A 17,608-nucleotide genomic window follows, 5' to 3' on the forward strand; every position below is an offset into this window, starting at 1 on the left:
AAATGAAGGTTCTTATTGACGAAAATTGCCAATTCTGTAGTAAGGAACTTGAGGATCCAATACATGCGCCTTTTTCTGCCCTTATTTAGAAGAAAGTTGGAGAAAGACTTTACCTTCCATACATGTCCCTGGCAGAAACAAAGAGTTTATTGAGATTGTTACTAAAATCGGTGAAGGGGATCGAAACGAAGATCTAAAAAAATTTCCTCCATGGGAATGGAGCGTTTGTTATAGAAGGAATCAAATGCTACATGTAGGTAAGTCACAATTACCAAACCAGGTAGTGGAGCATGCTTTATCTCTATTAAATTTACATTAAGAACTGAAATCAAGTCCAAGGAAAAAGGATCAATCACCTTGATATTGGAAAAGGCCTCCACAAGGAATGTTGAAGCTTAATGTTGATGAAGCCATGTTTCAAGTACAACACAGAGCAGGGGTGGGCACTATCCTTAGAGATGAAAATGAGGAGGTTATCATGGCTACAAGCAAGAAGGAAATTGAGGTCAATGATCTAGCTGTGAGGCTTAGAATGTTGCGAGGCTTACAACTGTCTCTTCACTTGGGCATCGAAGATTTTATTATGGAAAGGGATTCACTACGTATGGTGACACAGTTGCAAGCAGCAAAAGAGTCTTGCTCTTTATTTGGGAATATTATCAAGGAAACAAAGTAGCTCATGAAAAGGTTTAGAAGTTGCACAATCTAGCATACTAGATATGCTTGGCATGTGGATGATATAGCCATTTGGTGAGAATCTTGCCCAAATGTAATCCAACAGATTGTATGGATGGATAACGTTTGTAATTTTCCTTTAATCAATGAAGTTTGCTTTGTTATAAAAAAAAAAAGAAAAAAGAAAAAAAAAGGCAAGGTGTAGTCTCTTGGTCACCTCCTTAGGATCTAGTGCAATAGAAAATTCCAGCAGGCTTGACTGCAAGCTGTTGAGTCCTCCATAGCACTTGTAGGAAAAGTGGCTTGTCTTTATGTCAAGAATAATCCATTTTTTCTTTGCAAACATGCTTTGCAACCCAAAAGAGAAACAGAGAAACCTATGGCTTTTAGGTGCAACACTTGATTTGCCTACCTAAATTTCAAAGCTTGTCATACTTTTTTTATCCTCACACCTAAAATGTGCAACTCTCTTCTATAAGAGCATGCACATGAAAGTTGAGAGCAAATAGAGAGATAATAGTAGAGAGCTCAAGAAATATACGAATCATAAATTGGGTGTATTAAGGCTCTTGGTTTAAGTGTTTGTTACTACTCTTTTGTACTTTACTTTTGGTTAGGGAATTTCTCTTGAGATTACCTCCACCAATGGACGTAGGTTTTTCTTCATGTTGAACCATTTAAATCTTGGTGTCTTGTGTGATTATTGAAATTTATTTATTACCTTTTTTACTTCTTGACCATCCTAAAATCTCCATTCGTCACAACAAATTGGTATCATAGAGTTTGTGGTGGTTCTCTCTTTGAGGGATTGCTACTACAAAATTTGAAGTACAAAAGTTTGACGGTCAAAATAGATACAATCTATGGCGCATCAAGATGCGTATCTTGGGATGACAACAAGGCTTGGCGAAGATATTCAATGACAAGGAGATGCAAGAGTCTTTTAAATCGACAAAGGAAGGTCTTCTAGAACTTGAAGAGAAAGATAGCGGCTTTGTACATGAAGAAGTCACTCACCAACTGTTTATATTTAAAGAAACAATTGTACACTTTCAAAATGAAGGAAGGTATACCTATGCCTGTGCATCTTGAAAATTTTAATAAAATTATTATGGATCATAGAACATTGATATAAAGCTTGACTGAGAGGATCAAGCTTTAAATTTGTTGTGTTCGTTGCTTGTTTGTTTTGATAATTTTGTTAATTCAATGTTATATGGTAGATATACCATCTCCCTAACAGATATTAAATCTACTTTAAACTCTAGGGAGATGAGAACAAAATTGAGTGTAAAAGAGATAATCAAGTTGAGAGCTTATTTATCAAGGGTTCCTTTAGTAGTGGTCAATCCAACTAGAGAAGGTTAGATAAGGGTGAGGAAAATCTAGACGCTGTTCACAATTTAAATTTAGCAAGTAAAAGGTTAAATGTAACTATTGTCACAAATAAATAGAGAAAAACCAATCAAGTTTCTTTAATATTGCTAGTATTTTTGGGAAACAGTGCAAAGTAAAATTTATTACAACTATCTATAGAACTAGGGGAATTGTGGATTATATTCATTATGATCTGTGGGTCATTCACGTTTTCCATTTAAAGGCAATGCTCAATACTTACTCACCATCATTGATGACTATTCGAGATAAAGTCTAGGTTTATTCTTTGAAGCAAATGAGTGAGTTGTTTGTCACCTTCAAGCAAGAACGGCTCAGATCGGGAAATAGACAAGATAGAAAATAAAGTGACTCAAAGCTGACAATGACATAGAATTTTGTGAGGGTGAATTCGATGGATTTTGAAAAATGAAGGCATTTGTGGAGGTAAAGACAGTCAACACAGCTAGCTATTTGCTTAATCATTCTCCATCCACGTCTATTGAATTAAAAACTTTTGATAATGTGTGGTCTGGTACTCCTACTAATTATTATAATTTGAAGATCCTTGGTTCTCCTTCTTATTTTCATGTGAATGAGGATAAACTTGAGCCAAAGGCAAAAAAGGGCATTTTCATTAGATATGCTTGTGGGGTCAAAGGATATGTACTATGGTGTACTGATCCTAAATTACCCACAATCATAATTAGTATAGATGTTATCTTTAGTAAATTAGCCATGCTCCACTTGAGAAAGACCTTGTTATTTCTACAGGAAAGGAGCAAGCCATAGGATGAAGGTGGAGCTACAAGTCGAAACTTCATAGGAAGTGAAAGGTGGTACTCAAGATCATGCTGTTGTAGATGTGAATAATTCTGATACTAATGATGATGCACAAGAAGAGCAAGAGTACAATAGTAAGACTGGTAGATATAGGAGGCAAATTAGACCACCCTAAAGATTCACTCATTCAGACCGAGGAGTGTATACACTTACTTTGATAGAGAGTATTGATGTTCAAGAAGCTTCCACATATTCAAAAGTTGTCACAAGTAAAGAATTTGCATAGTGGGCTCTTTCCATGTCGTAAGATATTGAACCTCCTCATAAGAAATAAACTTAGGAATTTATTAAATTTTCAAAGAGAGTGAAGACTGTTGGATGCAAATGGGGCTTCAATGAAAATGAAGGAATCCAAGGTGTTGACAATGCTAGATACAATATATGTTTAGTTGTAAAAGGCTACAGTCAAAGAGAGGGTGTAGACTTCAATGAAGTTTTTGCACAACTTGTGAAGTATAGCTTTATTCGGGTGTTGCGTGTCATGGTTTTTCTCTATGGTTTGGAACTTCATCTACTTTGATATTCTTACATGGTGAGCTTGAGGAGACTATCTATATGCATAAGTGAAATGGGTTCATTCTTGAAGGTAAAAGAGATCTTGTTTGTAAGTTAAGGAAACCATTATATGGTTTAAAGCGCTTTCCAAAGAGATGGTACAAACACTTCGATACATTTATGGTTAATTATGGTTATTTTAGAAGTAACTATGACAGTTGTGTGTAGTACAAGAAGTTCTTAGATGGTTCTTTCAATTATTTATTGTTTTATTTTTATGGGATGTTATTGCTACCAAAAGCATGTTGGAAATTAGCAAATTGAAGAACTTTATCCTTAAATGAGGAGCCAGGAACCAGAATAATTCTCCTTCTGTTCAAGATTAGGTCATGTGACATAGAGAATCCTTTTGGTACTTCCAAGTGCTTCTTATCCTTGAGATAAGATTCACGATATCTGGAGAGGCAAAATAACTGCCCCTCAATTCTTCTAACCAAACTAGTGTAGGAAAAGTGATCATAGCCAACAACAACCCTTCCTCCTTTTCTTATTTTTCTTCCCCTTTTTATATTCAATAACAAAATTATCAACCATCAGTTTGGTTACCCATTTTATTGTGCCACCGTGCCCACCTGTTGTTCCATTAAAACTTGAGAGCCTGTTGGTCAGTTTTAACAATAAAGGACTCGCTAAATAAGTAAGGCCTGCACCTCTGTACAACAGATACTAAGGCAAATAACTCATTTTCATAGGTTGAGAGTGAAAGAGTCTTCCCTTTTAAAGTCTTACTCAAGTATGCTATAGGTTGACCACCCTGCATAAGTATTACCCCACTAGCATCACACTCCATAATAAAGGGGGGGGGGGGGATCTGGAAACTTTAGAATTGGGGGTTGTGTTATTGCTAGAAAGCTTTAGTGGCTTCAACATTCCACCCAAAGACATCTGTCCTCAATCACAAAATTTCTAAGGAAAGATTAGAAAAAAAATTTCAATCAATCCTTGAAAAGTAGATGGGGTCATTGGTGAGGCCAAAGTGCATTACCAAAAATTTGTAATGACCTTCATGAGTTCTAAAAGCAGTTTTCACTATGTTCTCAGGTACTATCCTGATTTGATGGTAGCCCGACCTTAAATCAAGCTTTTGAAAACACCATTGACTCATGTAGTTCATCCAACAGCTCATCAATCACTAGGATGGGAAATTTAACCTTTAGATTGTCCTGTTCAAGGCTCTATAATCCACACATAACCACCAAGTCCCTCAACCTTTCTGACCAAAAGTACTGTGGCCAGTGTATCTGTAAAGTGTATGATATAATCCTACTGTATTAAGTGTAAAGAACGTATCAAACTTATGTTGTGTTTGGATAATTCCAGGTTTGTTGAGAAGTATGGCACATATATTATAGTTGGAGTGAAAATGGGGGGCAAGGATTTAGGCCTCTTTTGGATAGTGAGATGAGGTAAAATGAGAATAGTAGTTAAATTGCTTGTGAATAGTAGTGAAATTGTTTGAGTTAAGATGTTTTATAGATTTTTGAGAAAGGAGAAAGAAAAAGTTGAATAAAAATATTATAAAGTTAAAATATTGTTAGAATATTATTTTTGTTTTGGGATTTGAAAAAGTTAAATTATTTTTCATATTTTGTTTGAGAGTTTAGGAAGGTTATAATGATTAGATAATAATTAAATGAAAAAGTTAAACATTTGAAATTGAAAAATATTTATACTATTATAAATATTGAAATGAGATGAGACGAGATAGGAGGATCTTGCTATTCAAGCGAGTCCTTAATCTATGTGAAACAACAATATACATCACCTCCCTAACCTCTAATGTACAAAAGAATTTGAAGGATATGGCAGACAAGATGTTTACAGATGGGAATGCACAGTATAGAATGAGTTCAATTGGGAGGCAGATGGTTTGAACGATTTCTATTTGTGCACAACGATCTAAGATCTTTACTGAATTAACTGAAGGAGTTTTATCTTGTAGTGCAAAGCTATATTCATGTTCATAATTGGATGGTTACATAGTAGCCTTTTCACTTTTATTTTTTTAATTGTTTGGTTGGTAATTAACACATTTATATCAAGTTTTAGAGGATTTTAATCAAATATTTATAGTTATTAGCGTTAAATGATTATTAAAAATATGATTGTTTAAACAATAATTTAATTATTATATGATTATTAATTAACATATGATCGGTAGAACTGTAAAATATGAAAAAAAAATTAGATAAAAAATTTTAAATTAATAATATTTTATAATTATAGAGAATAAATAGATATTCTAATATGAAAATATATTTTGATTGGTTTTTTGGAGTTAGATATTTATTTTCTGTATACGGTGGTTTTGGTTTTTGGCTTTGCACCGGGTTGGTTTATTGCGTAATTGTATATCCCTTGGCTGCTTTTTGTTAATATGGTTTTCCACTACCATAAGTGAGGGCTTTTAATAAATTGGGAGGAGGTCACTCGTGGACATGTGACTTCATCTCTTTAAAAAAAAAAAGTGATATTTGCCAAAATTTGACATTGCCTTTGCCTAATTCAACAAACATGCTTGTTTTGAAAGCTATTTTTTCATTTCCTTCCATGGGCTTCGATTCTGTTCTGGTTTGGTTCAAATTTATATGGTAGGTTCTATTTCACCAAAAGCCCGACCCCATTGAAGGCATGATCCACCAGGAATTTAGTTTAGGGGTAACCGAATCCAACAAAGGAGATGGGCTAAAAAAGGTCAGTGGTAAGTAAAATACTTCATCTGGTTCCGGCCCGGGAACCCAGGTTTCAAAACCGGCTGGAACCCGGACCGGGTTAGTCCAGGTCAAACCTGAGTCAGAATCTGGATTGAAACCAGTTTTTAAAAATCCGTAACTTGGTTTAAAAATCTTGAGTATCAGCATTAACTGGGTTTAATTAAGTTTCAAGGCATAACGATAGTGAAATTTAGCTTATGTACTAGTTTTTGAGTAAGGGTATATTCACACACACACCCCTACATACTCGCACGCACGCACACACCCAACCTCACACATCCCTGCACGACTTAAAGTTAAGAGATTATCTTTTATTTTAGGGCTTACTTTTTCTTTTTTGAAAACAAACCCTACTGACACTAACTTCATATCAATACATTGCATCGAACAAAATCTGACTTTAGCGACCATGAATCAAAGAAACAGTTACTTCTTTAACATAAATGGCTCCTTCGCTAGTTGATGTGTCTTTCCCATGGTTACTACCCTTCAAAACAAATGCAGGTTGTTGTGGAGAAGGAAGAGGTGTGTCCTAACCCAACGTTGCAACGACTGCTGACATGTTTGGCCGATCTGTTGCATATTCTTGCACGCACAAAAGCCCAATTTGAATGCATCTTGCATCTTCATTATCAGGGGTTTTGTCAACCAGTGATGAATCAACTATTTTCATGGCCTTGCCTTCTTTCCATAACTCACAAACCTACAATTAAGCAACATGTTTGTGTGTTTAGGTTTAAATAAATAATATAAAACAAAGTATTTGCATACACTTGTATTTACATGCCCAATCAAGTTTGAGGAGGGATCATCGTGATAATAAGTATTGTTCCTTCTGCCAGAAATAATCTCCAGTAGCAAAACCCCAAAGCTGTATACATTTGACTTCACTGAAAATAGTCCACGCATCGCATACTTCGAAGACATATAGCCACTGCAACAGCATAACGAAATTATCACATACCCAAAATGATATGATTAATGTTTTGCTTAAAAAAAGAAATTGGTTTATACTATAAGGCCCCGTTTGAATACAGAAACGGCTTCATCTCATCTCATCTCATCAATACAACTTTCTCAAATTCTCACACAAAATATAATAATAATTTGACTTTTTCAAATTTCAAAACAAAAATAATATTTTAACAATATTTTATTCAACTTTCATCCAAAACTATCTCATCTCATCTCACCATCCAAATAGAGCTTAAATGTATCCCTAATTTGTAGCACACTTACTATGTTCCAACAACACGATTTGTATTTTGCTTCAATTTGGTCCCAGACTCCCCTCAAACAATTATAGCCATACCAAAATCTGCAATTTTTGGATGCGTTGCATTGTCAGGTAGAACATTGCTGGCCTTTAGATCTTTGTGGATAATCCTTAATCTTGACTCTTGATGAAGATATAAGATCTATCGAGCAATCCCACAAATAATCTCAGCATTTGCCCCAATCTAATAATGGCCTTTTTGTTTCATCAGAATGAGAAGATCACAAATCTTTAGATGATTTGTTTGGTAGGCAATGCTGAACACTAGAAGAAGAAGCTTATGTGAAAAGAAGACATACCAAAAAGGAAAGTGTCCAAGCTTCTGTTAGGCAAGTACTCATAAATTAACATCTTTACTTCTCCTTGAATGCAATAACCAAGAATCCTCACAAGGTTCCTGTGTTGAAGTTTAGCAATGATTACAACTTCATTCTTGAACTCTTCTATGCCTTGTCCTGAGTACTTTGGTAGTCTTTTCACTGCTATTTCCTTTCCATTGTATAAGCAACCCTTAAAGCAAACACTAATTTCAACCTTGATGAACATTCAAAATGGAATTACTGATGCATTGCACACTTATGAATTGAATTTCAAGGAGATTACCTTATACACTGATCCAAAACCACCTTCTCCTAGCTTGTTAGAAACAAAGAAGTTATCCGTGCCTACAACTATCTTACTTAGTTCAAAGAATTGTAAGTCTGAATTTCTTGTTCTTCCATCGAGCTCGCTTCTAGTTGAAGATTCTTCAAAGCTTGCAGCAACGGAGGTAATGCCAAAAGTATACTTGCTTTGTCTTTTCTCTGTCGTCAAATGCAGTTAGAAATTCTCAAAGTGCAAAAGAATTGAAGAAACTGCTTTAAAAGTCATGTTTTACTTACCCTTTATCTTCCTCATTATGAACCAATACACTATGGAAGCCACAATAAGCAACATTACTGCAATAGAAACCACAAGAATCGTCAGCTTTCCCTTATTATGAAGAAGACCATTCTTCTTTGCATATTGAGCTAAGAAAATAAAAAGAAAAAAGAGTGGAAAACTCAATCTTTTTACGCGATTCGTGAACCTGAATCTTCTCTGACTTAGATGGGACATGGATCGCGTTTTAAATAATAATAAAAGAAAAGTAATAAAATTGGAGTACCTAATGTAGCTGCATCCACGTGTAGATATAAATATTGTCGTATAAAATTGGAGTACCTAATGTAGCTGCATCCACGTGTAGATATAAATATTGTCCTCCATTGGAATAAACTCTCATGTCCACCAAGTTGTCGTGCCATGTAAGGCACCCAATCCCTCCCTTTGTCTTGTTTGCAATGGTGTATGCCATACAAGTACAATTCTTCAAGCACTCTAGCTTGCACACTTTCAAAGACAGACTCATGTCTGCACATGCTATCGAGGTATCATTTTAGACTTTACTAATATCGCATTAAAAGCGCTAATTAAAAACATCACTTTGTGCAACAAATACAATATGTGACGTTTTAGTTGCTAACAAGCTATATATCCCAATTTTTTGCTTCCAATATTTTTCATATTCTCCAATCCACTATAGGAGAGAAAAGAAGAAAATTTGCAAGAAATTGACTTAGCCTAAAACTTATCTTACATCAGTGCAATCACGAGTAAGATTTTTAGGCTTAATTAAGTCGTAGCTAAGTATTCAGATTTTTAGCACAGTTACCATGCAAACCTCTAAGTTGCTTGGTATTACATTACTCTCAAGGGGTGCTCATAAGTTTATATATCTGCAAGAACTTATTTGTTCTCGCTAGAGAGAAATAAAACTTGAGTAAGATTATCTGTGTTAATACCGCATAAAGGTGCATTGATAAAACCTTTAAAACGAATGTGCCAATTAAGAATGTCTTCAAAACTTTGCACACTCATGTTTTAATGTCTTACTTGCCAGACATTAAGTTTTAGAGAGTATGTATTTATCTGTGAGTTAATCTAAGTTGCTTCAAGACTATAATGCTCAACTTCAAATATAAGAGCAATTAATCTTTGCATAAAAAAACAACGCAAAAATTTCATTATTACCCACAAGATTCTCAAAGGCAAAATAGTGGTTTAGCTCTATTTGATAGTTGATCCTATCAACTTTTATGAAAAATTGTAGTGCATGCATCCCACGCACACTTCCAATTTTATTCTAGATCTTTCAAAGGTTTTTATAATAATAATGGTCTAAGACCATTTAAGACTCATAATGATCTTAAGTCATTTTCAACTATTGCTCATGGAAAAGATTAATGCGACGATTAAGTCGCATAAATGATCTCTAGGCTTTCTTCTCGGTTATCTCAAAGTTTCTAACCTATGCACATTTAATTACACACATATCGAAGAAATTTTTCGTGTTAATCTAAGTTAGAACAAAAATAATTAACACAAGTCGCAAGATAAAAAATTTGCTAAACTTCCTAATCTTCTATTGCGCCAAAATGGCTAATTATTAATTTCTAATTTAATTTTCATGTAAATTTATATCGTACAGGAAATTAATTTCAAATCAATCTCAATTAAGCTCCCACTAGGATAAGCAATCTACCGAGCTAATCACATGCAAATACAATTTCTTCTCAGATCGAAGAAATTCATTTTGAGCCAATCATAAGCATGAACTAATCCAAACTCGGGCTACTTAATCCTCTAATTTATCACATTCTAATAATTTAAAGACTAATTCTTAAAATTAGCCTAAAAAAATACAAGTGATAAACTAAGCACATACAATTACATGTAATCACAATATATGTATAAAAATAATCACATCACATTTCATCCAAATAATTAAAATATAATAACGTAGGCAATTTATAGCATAAAATAAAATGCCTAACAAATGTGGCAAGAATATGTAACACCCGGGCTTAACCCGAGTCTGTTAAATATTTTATGGGCTTATGTACAAAAAGCCCATTTAACTTTTAACGAGTAATTTCAAAGCAACTTACGGGCTAAAAAATTACTTTTGGCATAATACAAATTTCATTGGGCTCATTGATTGAACGAAAGCCCAAATAATAAATCACGGACCAAAGCGGGGCTGGAATAATTAGAACTTGGCCCAATAAATTTTTTTTGCTAGACGTCGAAGATATTGTTGGACTAGAGATTTATTTTGGACACAAGGATTATGGTCCAATTTATTTATCGAATCCAAGCCCATTAACGTGTCCAATTTCAAGCACACTAGAGTTAAAATTCTAGAGTTCCCTTTGTGCTAAAATTTCTTAAACCACTGTATATTTAGAGCCATGGACGTAAATCACGCCATACCTTCTACATAATTTTCCTTCAAGCAAACTTGCCACCGCCTCAAAGCCCACGTTCAGTAGTATCTCCACCCCTTCTACGTCCAACACCCATCATGCATGTTCCTACATGTCCAGAAAACAACATGGCAGCAACTTTCCACCACTTTGATTTTTGTTTCGGTGAAACAAATCTTCCACGTCGTTACTAAGTGAAAACTGACTACCAATTTAATGTTTATTTCTCCTCATAAACCGCAGCAACCCATGCACCACCTTAACTAACCTCACCAAAACCAAGCCATTTATGCTGCCCAGCCCCGACGTGTCCTTAAACAAAAATGTAAAACTGGCCTCAGCCTTTGAGCCCAAAAAACGTTTTAACACAAAGAAAAATTTGTTTTAACCCAAAGGTCAAGCCCATTTCATTTTGTAGCCTCCGGCCCAAATCCAAAAACACAAATAAACAAAAAAAATTTCCCTGCTCTTCTTCTTCACTAGCCGACCGTTACATAACAATGCAATGGAAAAAATATTTAGCCGCCGCCTTCCTCTTGTAACTGCCTGCTGCCACCTCCATCTTGGCACGACGATACTCGTACGACCATTGGTTCACAACGGTCGCAACACCCTGGGCAAGGAAATACCGTGGGCTACACTGCACATGTTTGGAGCACGCAACTTAGCAGGAGGTAGAGACTGTTGCACCATCCGTGTGCGCAACTCTTCCCGTAGCAGAGCTTGTCGTGTTCCTCTCCATGCAGCAGATCTCGTAGCACCACCACAGTGTGCATTGCTCTGCGCACAGCAGAGGACTGTACCTTTCTTAATGATGATCATGGTGCCGAGTGCACCAAACGGCTGCATTGCAACTCATGATTTCGAGTACTGCTGCTCTTAGAGGAGCATGGCGCACCTTGACGGTGTAGGGCAGTGCGCACCGTGGGTAAGGAGCACCTTGGAGGTGCAGTGCGCACCTACACCATGGTGCAACAGAAGAGTGATCTTGCACCCATGAGAGTGTAGCGTGTAATGCAGCTTGAGCACACTAGCTGGGTGCTGCGACGCCCATGCAGTTGTGCACACCAGCCATGGCGCAGCTCGCCATGCTCTGCACTACACCATGGCTTACCAGGCTGTGTAGTGTAATGCAGTGGCACGGGGTGGAGCTTAGCAGTTTGGTAAGGGGTTCGGTCCAATGAGCCAGCGACGGCTCTATGGCAGTGGGATGGCTACTTCATGCGGCTATTCGAGGAAAAAAAACTCAGACATGGTGGCAGCGAGCACCGTGACCTGGGTGAAAGCTGCCCATTGCAAGGAGCGGGAGGTAGTCGCTACTCTCTGGAACCAGCCTCATGATGTGCCCTTCATGCAGAAGACAACACCATGGGTGTCGCAGCATCGATGAGCGACACACCACATGCGACACACCCAGATGGTGTTCGATGTGCCACTTTTATCGCACAACACAGGGGTGATGCACCTGTGTGTATTGTCGTAGCAGCGGCAATGCCTTGGGCATGCAATATCCAGACAGTGATCGCAGCGCCCTAGGCTACGTTGTTCGTGGTCGGAGTGTGACGCACCAAACATTTGCACAATGCGCAACACCCATGAGGAGCGCTCTAGTGTCTCTAGTGGCCTATTTCCGAGATACACAACCACCTCTCAAGTAGCCATGGTTATCGAGAGAAAATAAATATTACTCATCGTGCAGAAAAAATTCAGTGAATGAAATCACAACATACACATCAAACACAAATCGGGAACAACCAATTCTTGCTCTGTTATCAATGTTAGAAATACTAGATCAAAGTATACAGCAAAAACGATATTACCTTATTAGTAAATCATAGATGTAATGCAGTTGTTCGACAGATTATCCATGTCGTTGTTGTTCATCCGAAATCTTCCAGGAGATGGTGGAGTGTGCTACATGGTAATATACCAGAGCAACACCCACATATTCCACACCCTAGATGTCGGGATTAGAGAGAACTCAAATGAGAGAGAGAACTTGTTTGTGATGCCAATGTCTCATCCAAAGGGGTAGGCGCTATATAAATAATCCCTCTAAGCGTAACCCCCCGACTAGCCATTAAGGGCCAGCCATCAACTCTCATGAAGTGGCTTAACTGCCACTTCATAACCCCTAAGAGAAGGGGAAGGGGTGCCCACTATGAGTGGCCCTTTCTTACAATATGGAAAACGGCCTTACTCATCACCCATAATGACAGTTTCCATTGGCATAGCGTAATCCAACACATAAATAATGGGTTTCATGTCAACAAGCCTTTCTCCAAACATTATAATCCCAACAGGGTATGCGCAACCCGAAACAGAGGTTGTATAATCCTTAATATGCATTACAAACTGGTCAAGCATTGCCACTCAAGATTCCTTTACTGATCGTAAAAGTGGGATAGCATCAACTTTTAATTCGGTAGAACACGAACATTCAAAACAATACCATTATTTAAATCTTTTGTGGGTACATAGCCATCTTCATCGTGGTAATAACCACCAAGTGACTAAGAAAAGAATTTGACTTGCAACGAAATTGAGAAAACTACAGCTGGTACAAGATTGGTCCTTACGCCAAAAGTAAACCACATAAATATTAATATAAAAACACAAAGGAGGGGAAATTCCAGCAATTCGCCAACATAGATCCACGACTCTTATCAAAGCATCAAGTCACCATAAGTTTTCATAAAGTTGGACAAGGAGGTTGAATTAATAAGATAAGTAAGGAAGTGAAAAGACAAAATAAAATGATATATATATTTTTTTCTCAAAGTCAAACTGTAAAAAGGTTTACAAAAGTACTGGTTTTCCTTCATATCTTTTCCCCAAAAGAATTTCAAGGATTTAGAAACATTTAAAAGAAAAGGGACATAATTTAAAATAAGCAAAGTCAGGACCATCTTGCAGGGAACTGATGGAATGATCTTTCCAAGGAAGTACTAAGTATGAGTGTAAGAAGACCTAAGTAACTGGGAAGAGCCAAGTCGATAACACCTTGAGAGTGAAATCCACATATCGATACACCTACAACATTCACAGGAGAGGCAATTTAGATTATTTCGTCGACTCCTACACACGTTGGTACATATCCAAGCGAACAACTTGACGTCGTAGGTAAACCAAAACACAACTTGATCCACGACACTCAAATAGTCAAAAATCTGCACATCCCACCTAAGGTAGGCATGGAGCTTTAAAGCCCAACACCATCTCATCCAAAAGTAGAAATGCACCAATATTTCTATCCTGACATCAATTACTTGACTAATCAAACCCTAAATCAACCAGTATTTATCCTAGCAGTACTAAACTCAATATCATCCCCCACTAAAGTCCACCCAAAAGTTACCAAATCTCGCCTCCAATATAGCTAGTAAACCCAATCCTACTCTCAAACTAACTTGATCATATTCTAAACCATCACCAAACTACCATATCCATCCTCTGGACCTATATCCTAAAAATCGATAAGAATCATTTCCTAAATCTGCACCATCTATCATCCTTAAATTTGATAAGAATCGATTCCTAAAGAAAACCTGCCAACCCTATAACTTCGAGCTAATAATAACCATTCTCCGAACTAAATCAATACCTTCAAACCTCATAGAGAAACACGCTTCTTGTAAATCTCCACTATCAATAACTTAACTTTGATCAAACCCCATTTTTAATGGTTACAGACTAATTAACTTCCAATTGATCAAGCATGCATGCCAAGTCTGCATAAACTAAAAACTCAAATCTTACTATAAGTCAGTCCTTAAAGTCTGCAATTCTAAAACCTTAAAATCATATAAGTATCATTTTTTTGAAGTCTGCAAAATCGATGACCTTAGATAAAAACAATCATCTCTCGAAGCTTTCAAAATCTAAAATCTTAAATGATATCAATTCATTTCTTAAAGTCTGTAAAATCCTAAAACTTAAAATGAAATTCTCATAAATCTTTCCTTGAAGTTCGTTGAACTTACAACCTCCTATTCCATAAACTCATTTAAATTCAATGGAATCTAAGACCTCAATTATCCTAAGTGATTTAAAGCTATTCCCCCCCTTAGTAGTGACTTTAGTTTCTACTCCAAAGAGATCGCCTAGACCATGTCGTTCTCTCCAAGCCTCGATATTATAAAAACAAACCAAATCACTAAGAGTTCAGGCCTACTACACTAAATATTCATACCAAATCCAAGTCTAACTCCCCAAATTCTCAAGCCTATAATTCTAAGATTGAAGCCTAAAATTCTGGTACTATACGTAAGTGACTTATGGATTTAGCCAGAGCCAAATTGCTCGGATAACACCTGTGGTACCCTCGACCCCATGTGTGATTTGGTGGAAGTCGTGACACCAGGATGATGACCACACGGAACACACACTCTCATCGCCCTGTGCTAGTGTGTGCAAACATGCATTAATGTGTGCACTAAAAATAGCGCAGCGGATAGATATAAGGTAGTGAAAACTAAGTATCATAAAGTTTTAAACTTTACAATCCAAAATAAAAATACCAACGGATTATACATTCATCCAACTGAAATAAAGGAAAGGAAACATGGTTCAACAACAAATATGAGTACAATCCCAAGCCTTCACTCCTCAGGACGGGCCAGTCCCACCTGCTCATACTCGTTCTCTGCATCAAAGCCTACAGTTCCATAAAACGGAATCATAGGTAGGAATACTACAGTGAGATTTCGCAATCTCAACATGCAACAACCAAGAGATTAAGTAATGCATCTATACAACCAGCAAAGTATGGCAATCATACAAGCATAAGACCACAATATCCATTTTTCCATCCTTTCCCAAAAATAACACATTTAAACATAACACTCACGTCAAAAACCACCTTCGCCCAAAACACAGTCATTTATTACGCATGTACCATGGTCTCCCCTATGGACCATATGCACACCTTGGCTCCTTTCGTCACACCATGGGTAACGTCTATGCATGTGATTTCGTAACAAGCGATGCCCAGCTCCACGCCCGGCGCATTCGTGACCAGACATCCTCTAGCCCCTACTAGTAGAGGGGCTACAGAGACGTGCCAAGAGCGTTATTGTCTTGGCAGAGCAAACTATCGCCCAGCAACAGCCCAGGGGACGTCACTCAGTTTTACACGCTCCCAAGTAACCAGAGGAGCTCCACCAAGATAATGCCCCATCCCAGATTGGGGTCGTGATCCACATAAAGTCCATACTATCATTTTATTTACGCATGCACCATGGTTTCCACTACGGACCATGTGCACACCCTAATTCCTTCGTCACACTACGAGTAATGTCCGTGCATATAACTTCGTAACAAATAATGCCTAACTTCGCTCTCAGCGCATAAGTGTCCAGACATCCTCTAGCCCCTACCAGTACAGGGGCTACAGAGTCGTGCCAAGAGCATTACCATCTTGGCCAAGCCAACTATCGCTCGACGATAGCCCAGGGGACGTCACCATGTTTTACATGCTCCCGAGTGACTGGAGAAGCTCCATCGAGATAATACCCTATCTCGGCTTAGGGTTGTGATACACACGTGGCCACAAAAATATTACTAAGACACGAAAACTCAGTTTTCAAATCACACCACATGGCAAAAGACAACACAATTAAATAATCAAGACATATTGTGAGACCCAGCCTGCTGCCAAGCCCAGGCCCGTGAAAACGATTCCAGAATTCACGTCGCACAGGTTCACACCATCTTTCCTTTTTCATGCACGTCCATCCCTTCCTCTTCATTAGGTTTTATTTGCTTTCCACTTATAGCTCATATATATGTTAAGCTTTTCTCAACCCTAGATTAAGTGTCAACCATTCTCCTTTTCATAGAAGGCCAAACCGACATCCACTCTTCACTTTGAACCTATGTCTGGACCTCACCACAGTGCCCATCCACACGAAGCTACCGCCTAACACCCCCATAGCCTCGATTGCAAGCCCCGGAATCCCCTATTTTGGCTGTCCAAAAAAGAGCAACGTTCAAGCCGCTGCAATTACCCTCCACCGAGAGCTCCATTGCATTGTGCCCCCACAGAAACTGCCAGCTTGGACTTCCCATCACCCCAGTCTGCCGCACGCCTCCTCAAGTCCCCCCGGTAAGCTCATGCCACTTCTAGTTATTTGATCTTCTCTCTCGGTCTCTCCCTCATTCTCTCACCGTGTGTCTCTCTCGCTCTCGCTGCCCAGCGTAGGTAGCCTCGTAGCCGTACGCCTTCGTTGCGCTCCAGTCGCGCCACCATAGCTCCTCCAGCCAGCACGTCACGCCTTGCCCCTCCGCGCATACTCTCGGTTTGGTCGTAAGCTCGCCGCTGCACTTCATTTCTCTGTTTTTTTTTTCATGTTGTTGATTTAAATAGTAGTGTATATATATATATTTATATATATGTAAGTCTGTAACCTAATAGAATAGGAATTATTACTGTTATGCCCTTTGATCACGTTTTCAAGTGATGAAGAATTTCAAAAGCCATTGCATAGTCGGTCTAAGAAATAAATAAAATTACATTATTACCTATGAGTCACAAGTTTCATTATTATGTTTTAAACCTTTAATATGTATTTGTAAACTCTAAGTTTTTCATGTTTACAGAAATGATTTTGGTAAGTTAAATTTATTTTAAGTAAAGCTTCTTTTAAAATTAAGTGATAACGTTGTAATTTTTTCATGACCTAGTTTGTTAAAAAGTCTTTATGTATAACTTAAAAAGAAGTTTTGGTACAATTATGTTACGCAGTATTGAATTTGATAGTTTGATTTTCAATAGTAAATAAGTTAGGGTTTAATACTTTAGTTAGAGTTTCAGTTTGAATTTTGGGAGGTATTAACATTTTAGGATTTCGTGAATTTAGGTTTTCGAGGAATTTAAAGTAAGT

The 17,608-nt window shown here is 37.4% G+C and overlaps 2 protein-coding genes and 1 long non-coding RNA gene across 3 annotated transcripts in view; all 3 read right to left on the reverse strand.

Annotated features, from left to right (window-relative positions):
* Positions 1-17,608, reverse strand: part of LOC121265540 (G-type lectin S-receptor-like serine/threonine-protein kinase At1g11410) — a 92,972-nt gene that overhangs the window by 40,608 nt on the left and 34,756 nt on the right. The gene's annotated exons all lie outside the window — the stretch shown is intronic.
* LOC121264692 (putative cysteine-rich receptor-like protein kinase 35) lies at positions 6,602-7,983 on the reverse strand. Its single transcript, XM_041167982.1, has 3 exons — positions 7,787-7,983; positions 6,945-7,095; positions 6,602-6,864 (listed from the first exon to the last, which is right to left on the reverse strand). The coding sequence occupies exons 1-3, from the start codon at positions 7,981-7,983 to the stop codon at positions 6,694-6,696; spliced, it is 519 nt and encodes a 172-aa protein (XP_041023916.1). The 3' UTR covers positions 6,602-6,693.
* On the reverse strand, positions 8,240-8,744 carry LOC121265550. The gene is made up of 2 exons (XR_005940685.1): positions 8,641-8,744; positions 8,240-8,447 (listed from the first exon to the last, which is right to left on the reverse strand). It is a non-coding gene; the product is annotated as an uncharacterized LOC121265550 (long non-coding RNA).

This window comes from Juglans microcarpa x Juglans regia, chromosome 5D (assembly GCF_004785595.1).
Source record: "Juglans microcarpa x Juglans regia isolate MS1-56 chromosome 5D, Jm3101_v1.0, whole genome shotgun sequence".
In the NCBI taxonomy this organism is placed as follows: Eukaryota; Viridiplantae; Streptophyta; class Magnoliopsida; order Fagales; family Juglandaceae; genus Juglans; species Juglans microcarpa x Juglans regia.